The 8,875-nt window shown below is 47.7% G+C and overlaps 1 protein-coding gene across 3 annotated transcripts in view; it reads left to right on the forward strand.

The window, feature by feature from the left end:
* The window catches only part of CUNH4orf19 (chromosome unknown C4orf19 homolog), a 73,556-nt gene extending 64,923 nt beyond the window's left edge, over window positions 1-8,633 (forward strand). For all 3 annotated transcript variants that reach the window (XM_050150044.1, XM_050150043.1, XM_050150045.1), the window contains 2 exons: window positions 5,483-5,536; window positions 6,948-8,633. In XM_050150044.1, the coding sequence (XP_050006001.1) occupies window positions 5,505-5,536; window positions 6,948-7,848 (933 nt within the window). In that variant the 5' untranslated portion in view covers window positions 5,483-5,504 and the 3' untranslated portion in view covers window positions 7,849-8,633. The remainder of the gene's footprint in view (window positions 1-5,482; window positions 5,537-6,947) is intronic.
* Window positions 8,634-8,875: the final 242 nt, after the last annotated feature.

Consider the following 8,875-nt stretch of genomic DNA (forward strand, 5'->3'; position numbering starts at 1 on the left):
AAAAAAGTTAAAGTCTTAAGGTAATTGTCTGACTTTGTGTTGGGATTGAGAGTGGTGATGACTAATTGGTTTCTGACAAAGTTATTATGTTGGCTAACTTGGTTTGGGTCACATCATTGATCCCTAAAAGGATTCAGGACCATGTGGTAGCCTCATTGTTTTCTAGGGACCCACCAGGCTACAGTGTTAAGATAACGACCTCCCCATTAAAATAAAGCTGGCCTGACCCAACCAGAGACAGAACAACACAAGCAACTAAAACTGCCTCAGCTTCTTTGAAGCCGTGAGCAACGGTCACCAGCCTGTGACCCCAGACAGCAGCACCCAGGAGCTGGTAAGAAATGCAGATTCTTGGGCTTCACACAGCTCAGGTGGATCAATACAACCCAGGGCCCTCTGCTGCTGTGTCTACCAGGAGCCTTCATCCTCTTCACACACACACACACGCACACATGCATGTACGCACATACACTTGAGCACACACACGTGAGGTGAAGAAGGAAGGAAGGGACGGAAGAGGAGAGAGAGAGAGAGAGAGAGAGAGAGAGAGAGAGAGAGAGAGAGAGAGAGAATATCTTTATAAGAAATTGTGTTTCATCTACTCCAGACAGCACCAACTCTCAGGAGTTGGTTACAATTCAGGGAACAGGGAACAGCTTTTCAATGGCTTCAACCCCACAGGGCACCTGAGAGGTTGCTGGTCTCTCTCAGAGCTGGGCAGTTCTGGGTGCCTTTTGTTCCATTTTATTCCTTCATTGTGTCTTTTCCCCCATAATGTTCTAGATTCTACTGAAGAGGCTTCTCCTCCAAACCCTTTCAGTTGGGTCCTGTCAACTTTAGGGTAGATCGCCACCTCCCAATTTATAGCCATGGACCCTCAGTTGGAAGGGGGGACTCCAGGCCAGCTCATACACAGCCTCAGGAGAGACTCTGATTATGAACAGCCCTGATGGAGAGTCACAGAATCTCAGAGGGTCTAGAAGTCTCCATACACCACAAGTTCCTTCTTCGCTCAGCCACAGAAGTAGATGGCAGGGTTTCATGAGTAGTTTCTTGTGAGGGGGGGGGGGCTACATAGGATTGTAAGCCCTTTCCACCCCACTGTGGTCTCAATAGACTAAGGAATAAAGCTTTGCCTAGCCGGAGCTACAAGAGCCACTGAACCATGGCCACGAGAACTAACGTGGCAGATGTGCCTGGAATATTTACCATGTCCTTTGCTGGCAAACTTTACCATGGCAAGCACCTGTACTGCTTGTAACCTGATTCTTGTGTTTCTGAGGCCTTCCGATACCAAGTGTGTGCCGGCCTTGAAATTAAGATATTAATAACTACTGTATCCTGCCATCTGGTGGTAGGCACATGAAATGATGGCTGGAAAGTCCAAGTCAAGAGGAAAGTCGATTCCATTTTGCAAAAACTACTGAACACAAGCTGAGGAGAATGTGTACTAAGGCCAGTGGGCTAATTACTAAGTCAGAAAGGAGGGTGGCATCAGATTTGAAACAGAAGACCAAATGAAACATCTTTAAGATCTGACAAAATGACTTATATAGTAAAGACCACAGCAAGAGGAACAGTGGTATTATTCTGGCATATGGAGAGAATGTGTCCCCACATGCAACAGAAACAGTAAGGGTCCTGTGGACCCCACAGCAGTGAAATGGGTGACCAGAACCTGGCCTGTTCGTCTTGTGCTCTGAAAGTGGAAGCATCACAGTGATGGTGTAGACACCTCCTCATGGGGACGTAACTGCCAAGGCCAGCTGGGGCAAGGCCATGGAGACAGTCTGAAGGACACAGTTCCAACAGGCCTCTCCACAAGCATATGGGCTCCTTTGCAACCACTGAGCAAGCTTCCCAGCGCAGGGTAGCATGGATGCCCTCAGGACTCCTCCAGCGTCCACAAGCGTGTGAGCCGAAGCAAATCCCAGGTAGATAGGTGGTGGTGTGTGGCAATTCTTGTTTGCCACTGTCGTGTCTGGATGGTGAGATCTGGAAGAGATGCAAGAGACTCCTGATGGCAGACAAAAACATTAAGGACTCAAGAGGAGCAGCCCCCCTGCGTCTGTGACAACAACACACAAGACACCCAGCCCCTCACCTACCATTCCTGCATTTGACTAGCGAGGGTGAAGTGTTCTCTCTCTCTCTCTCTCTCTCTCTCTCTCTCTCTCTCTCTCTCTCTCTCTCTCTTTCTCTCTCTCTGTGTGTGTGTGTGTGTGTATGTGTGTGTGTATGCGGTATTTGAGGTAGATAATGGGCACCAAAGCAGGAGGGGCTTCCTCTGAGGGGAGGGGAGGCCTGAGGACAGAGCCCTATCTATGACTGTTTGATGCCTCTGTCTGTGTAGGCCCAATGCAGGCAGCCACTGCTGTAAGTTTATGAGGACTGTGGCTAGGCCATGGCCAGAAGAGAACATTTCCCAGCCCCGCTCCCCATCATCGGGTCCTTCATTCTCCTTACCCGTCTTGTTCCCTGGGCTTCCCTCGGTGAGTCTCACTGGGATCCGTTATTGCTATGAGGAGTGACAAGCGGTGATGTTTCTACTTTTGGTACTCGGTGTATGTTTGTTAGCTGCCTTCCTGCTTGCACGACAGAGCTGGCCCTGTCCCTTCTGCACTCATCTCAATGAGGTCTTGCTCATGTTTTCATTAGTGAGCTAGAGTTCTTGATACTCCTGCTCGTTTTGATGGTCTGATGACTCCAGACTTGGCCAGTAGGACCCCTCTAAGCTGCCTAAGCAATCACTCTCCACACCAGCCCTGACCCCTTGGCGCTCTTTTATGAATGCTGTCAATTTCTCTATTAGAAAACTCCAAGGCTTCCCCCATCCTGCTCCCCCTACCCCCATCCCCATTGTGAAACAGGATTTTCCTGCCTGAAGATTTCGCCCCTAACTAGTGCAGCCCTGACCATCTTCAAACACAGGGCTGTTTAACTTCAACACGAAACACGGACAGAGTCGAGCAGTGTGTGGGGGCCTGGGAGCAGGTGGCGCCTGCACTAGGTCGACTCAGCCATCCTAATGGTATTTGCTTTCCCCTGTGTAAACCAAACCCTGGCTGCAAGGGCTCAGCCCTTTGCTTCCCTGTTGCTGTTTATATCACTCCAAAGGCAAAGCAAATTTGGACTCGTCTTAGCCATCAAGGGCTTCCACTGTAAGTTAGGAAGAAGAGGGGTAGATTGCTCCTTCGGGAACTCAGTCTTCCCTCAGGGGCTGATAGTTTTCTAATTTCATATATCATGCTGGAGGAGGGATGTTTCCCTTTTGCTCAGAGAGTTCCTTGTTCCAGGCAAGATGTGGATGGGATTTTGATATAGGCACTGGGAATGGACCGAACTTGATCTGATGTGTATAAGGAAGAATAATCGCAGATATGGGTGTGTGTGGTGTGGGGGGGGAGGTACATTGGTCCCACCCTGTTCACCTCTGGGTCATAGAACCTTGAACATTAGAGCCATTTGAGAGAAGGAATGTCACCAGGAAAGGAAATCACAGAGTGGAAAGAAAGGGCAGGGCCTGAACCAGGAAGACTGTCCCACAGCTCAGGCCGGTACCTGACTCAAAAACATGGCTCTCGAGTATGAGACGGGACCTGAAGGAAAGCCAAGAGGTGAGCCCTAAGGGAGGCGGTTTAGACACTAAAAAGGTAAATGCTACTCAAATAGCCTGTAATTGCAGGGTTTAGGAGAGCAATGTGGATCCTGTCTCTCCTAGGACAGATGGGGGAGCCTGACGACTGCAGGAAACACACATGCAGTTGAAGGGCTCAATCTCTAGTTTGCCTGCCTCTGTCTGTCCGTCCCCCTTGGGAAAGGGTAGGAGGAACGTTAAATCCGGGCCATTCCTGCATTTCTGAGCAATTTACACTGTGACTCTAGTCCAGCAGAAAATGCAAAAGGCTTTTAAGCTGCACCAAGTAATAGCTCCCCAGGATCCAAGCAGCTGCTAAGAAGCTGGGAGGGACCAACACTGCGCCTGCTCCCACCTCCCGGCCCCGCCCCCTTTGCTTCTTTTCTCCCTCTCTTCTGGCTGCTAAACTAGAACTCCAAAAGCTGGCCTACTAATTGCTAATATTCAGTTATAGGACTATCTCAGTCTGTCTTTTTGGTTTCTCAAATACTATTGAGCTCCCTTTTACTTTGTCTTAACTAGTTACCTTCTTACCTGGATTTAAAAAAAAAAAAAAACAAGAGTTAGGTATTACGGCATTGCAGGTACTGTCAGTTATAACGTATATTTCCATCTGATCTATGAGTTATGAGCAGAAAGTGAGACAGTAGGGAGGTAGAGCTAGGAGCATAATCCTAAAAGCCACTGTGTTTGTATGTGTATGCACATGTGTGTGCACATGTGCATGTGCATGTGTGAGCATGTTTTTATGTGCTGCTACTTAAGCATCCCGTCCCTTCCTTCTCTGCAGGGCTGTGGTACTTTGGTCTCTGTGTGCTTTTCACTTGATGTCATGATTGACAGACCTGTACCATTGGTCTTTATTCCAGAAACAGTTACTTCTTGGTGTTGCTAATGCCTGTGTTATGGCAACTTGATTGCATACAAATAAGGCGTGGAGAGCTGACTACATCATGAAAATGGATCGGAAATAAATCTACGACGTATCCCGTCGTAGCACATGCTAGGAAGATAAATAAAAGATAATCAGGAGGGAAGATGAGAGATGGCTGGGTGGCCAAGTGGACTTGCAAATTCACTAAGGGATTTGGTGCTTGGGAAAAGGGGGGATATGTAATCACTTCCTGTGCTGCTGGAAAAATTGCTACAAATAGGGTTTTCAGACAAGTAGTCAAAGCTTATAGAACATCATAGTAGGACCACGTGACAGAAGATACTTGGTCACCTCATGGCAGTTGAGAAATAAGAAAAAGGAAATAAAAAAGAGGGCTAGGTCCAAATATTCTCTTTAAAGGTGTGTCCCCTAATGATCTAATTTCTGTCCACTAAACGCCACCTTCAAAAAAGCCCACCACTTCACAGTAGTACCACAGGCTGGTACCAACCCTCCAACACATGGGCCTTTGATGGACATTCAGGATCCAAACTATTGCCATCTTAATACCTGAGGAAGTGACAAGGAGTTCTCTAGGAGTGTTTACACCTCCTGATGCTGAGCTGTGCTGTGTCCAGAATTCCTGGGTCCCTGGGGAAGACCACAGGCCGCTAAGCATCATGGGTCCCTTTGCTCCGGGCATTATTCCACCATGCTTTTCTCATCTGCAGATGGCGGTGGAATATAAAACTTAGATGGCTGAAGAGGGGTTTTGTGAGGCAAGAGTAAGGAATGAGAACTCTAAATCCCTGACTTTAGAACCGTGAGGAGGGTCTGTCTTCCTGATTCACGTGCTAGCCTTCGACCAGAACTCACAGCTCTTAATTTTGATTATCTAGAAGAGAAAAGTCAACTCAATTCTCACTAATACGACTAATGACACTCTCTTTTTCTTGCCCTTTCTTTTCCAGATGGTAACGAAAAATAATCCAGATGGGGTGCAGGTGCTGTAAGATGATACACAGGTAAGTGAGCAGAGATCGCATGGCCAGGGGAATCCGTAGCCCCTGCGGAGTCTTGTGAAGACCATGCCTGTAAAATAAGACGTGGAAGCAGAAGAGGGACTCCAGGGAGAGAACGGGACAGTGCGGGAGGGGAGGACACACTAGAGGATGGGGGTGGATAGTCAAAGTCAATTATTATATACAGGGATGAAAATGTCACATGGAAAACCATTGTTTTGTCCAACGGCAAACACTGAAGCAATAGCAAGAGTATAGAAATAAATAAACCCATAAAGACCATGCATGTGGCAGCAGCTCTAAAAGTAACCCGGTGCGACTGCGCTGCCATCAGTGCACGTAGGCAGCTCAGGCTTGGCCCACATTGCCAAGATACAAAGGCTTGGCTCCATTTAGCATTATTTAGGTGTTTTTTTTTTCTAAATTTTTCTCATTGCTCAAAACTGTTAAGACATACCATTCTACCTGGGGTCAAATTTACATTTCTCCCAAAGCCTTCAATGCAGGGGGAAAAAAAAAAAAAAAAAAAAAAAAAAAAAAAAAAAAAAAAAAAGCTCAGGTTATAAAAGACTCCTGAAGGACATCACCGACAATAAAGAGTCCAGTCACCTTTCTTGTGACATTTCATAAAGCCTTGAGTGACGTGAGTCATAAGGAAAACAAATTAACTGATAATGAAATGACTTCCCGGGCTGGAGTGGGAGAGGCAAGGCTGCGAGCGGGAAGCTCTGACTTCATTTGATTCCAAACACACACATAAGCATCCCTCTGTCACAGCCCTGTGATGTTGGGCTTCGTCCAAACGGACTTCTTATCTCCAGTATTGGTTCTCTACATCCGTGGACTCTACAGCCAGGGTCCACCAACCTGAGATTCAAATATTCCGAAAAGAAACCAAGTCTGTGCTGAGCATTTGGACTTTCTTCTTGCTGCTCCCTAACCAGTACAGGTTGAAGATAATCCATATGACGTTTATCTTGCCTTGGGTAGAACAGAGAATCTAGAAATGACTTGAAGTGTAATGAGGTGTGTGCAGATATACCATAATTTCATACAGAAAATTTGAGCATCTACAGATATTGTTATTTATGAGAGTCCTGGAATTAAACCCCCAGAGACCTTTTTTTTAAACCTTACCACAGGCTTCATATTTATCATTTTCATGATTGCATAATATTCCCTTGGAGAAATATACTGTTGGTACTTGGTACTTAACCCCTTATTTCCCTGTTAGTAGACATTTTTTAAATTCATTTTAATTTTTAAATTCCATAAACTACTTTATAATTCACCTATCCCTTCCTTTTTGGGTCCCTTCAGCTCTTTTCATGAGCCAAAGATTTGTATGCCAAGTGTATTTATTCTCTCCCGTCCTGATGTCAGCTTAGCTGATGGCTGTTCCTCTCACCCCCAGCTATCTCTTCGACCCAGTTCAAGTGCCCTCCCCTGGCTTTGTCAACGAAGTAAACAGCTGCAAGTTGGAGGAGGAGGACACTGTCAGACTAAAAGGCACCCAGAATAGCGAGTTTGAGGTGCCCAGGAACGCGCTGCATGCTGGGAGCCTGAGCAAGCCAGAAAACAGAGATAATATATCTGGTCTACCTCACCAAGGACCACTCCCTCAGGAGGACTCAGAAGAGAGACACTGTGCAGAGAAGCAGGGTATTGTCAATGGCATCAGCCCCACTGCCAGTCTGCACTTGGTCAGGCCCCACCAAGATGACGGTGGCTCCTGGGCCAGCAGCCCCTGGGCAGGCTCTATAGACAGTGCTCACCCAGCTCAACCCTTCCTCGAAGGAGAGGACTGCAGGAAGCAAAGTCACACGGTGCCCACCTCGGAAGAGACCCAGACGGTGGGACACGGAGACTGCAGAACCCCTGCTGAGGTCTTGGCGGTGGCTGACCACATCCTACACATACCAGCCCCGGATTACCCCCAGCTCTGGAGCCCCACGGTAGACCGTGAAGACCCTGAAGAAAAGGATTATCTTTTTGAGAACCGCTCTGAGGTGGAGCCCCTGCCGGCAATTCACCCCAGCGTGAGTGAGCAGGGTTTGAACCTGCCCTTCTCCCTGAAGAGAAGCTGGGACTCACTGAATGAGGCAGGGCCAACAGAGGTTCTGAATGTCTGCTTTAAAGAAGAGGGTCCCGCTCACCCTCCGTCAGTGGTGGATTCTAGAAGTGAGCGGGAAGTCCCCCACACCTACAATGGGGACAGGGACAGGGTTATGGTAGATGAGGACGCTGAGGTGGCTGAAGCCCTTGCAGCATTAGAAGCTGCGACTGCAGGAGAAGATGCAGACGAGGCAGATTAGGGGAGGGGCTAGGTGAAGGGCCCCAATAAGGTAAGAGAAGCAGGTGGACACGGGGCTAACCACTCTGCGGGCATCCCCAGGCAGCCTAACCAGCTGCCCACTTGTTTACATCTGTTCTCTCCCCGTCGCCAGTACCTGTGCCAGGCTGCCGACTGTCTACGGCACCCCTCTGTGCAGCTGGACTCTGACTCAGAATGCTAGAATCAGAGTTAAGTGTGGGCCATCACGACCATGTCCACAACAAATGCAGAAGCTAGGCAGCTTGCTTGCTGGCCCTAGAAGCTCCCCTAGAACATCTGTCCAGATGTGCATGAGAATGCCCTGATATATATCCCTGCACCCGATCCTAGGGGCACACAAACATGGGCCGAGCTATTTGAATGTATTTCTTTACCTTGTTTTTTTGAGAGCCAAATATGTCACCCGACCTAGATAGGGTAACTATCCACTTAAAGTGCCTACTGTATACCAGAGGTTAACTTCAGGAACAGGCACCCAGGGAACTACTCACTAACCACTTGTTGGACATCCGGTTAAGCTCTGCAGCCTTCAGGGTGAACCGGATGTGGCCAGTGAACAAACGGTTAGTCCTTAGCTGTGCTATGAAAACACCTTCACCTTAACTTTTTTTACACGATTACTTTTTAACCTCCTCTAGGATGCGGGGTCTGGCCAAAATATTTCTTAAAAACAAGTGTCATGTTTTAGTTTCAAGTTCATGCGTGTTTTGGAACAGCAAAGTCATTTGTGGAGGGGTTTGTGTCATTAAATGTCTGGTAAAAGCATCAGCACACCTATGCCTCTCTATCTTGTCTCAAACACCGTCAGCAACCGCTGGTGTCTCCTCTCGTTTACATAGGGTAGACATCTGTTTGTTAGAATGAAAAGGGAGGGGCCAGATGTGGCACCCCCTGTGTAGAGGTGGGATAGTCCCACTTTCTGCTCACACCAAGTTCGTTAGCATCTGATCACTTGGCCACATCTATCTGGAGAGGAAAGAATAGCAAACATAATCAAGCTGCGTACT

The sequence above is a fragment of the Alexandromys fortis genome, unplaced genomic scaffold (genome assembly GCF_014885135.2).
Source record: "Alexandromys fortis isolate MF-2015 unplaced genomic scaffold, M_Fortis_MF-2015_v1.1 scaffold_0, whole genome shotgun sequence".
NCBI classification, from domain to species: domain Eukaryota; kingdom Metazoa; phylum Chordata; class Mammalia; order Rodentia; family Cricetidae; genus Alexandromys; species Alexandromys fortis.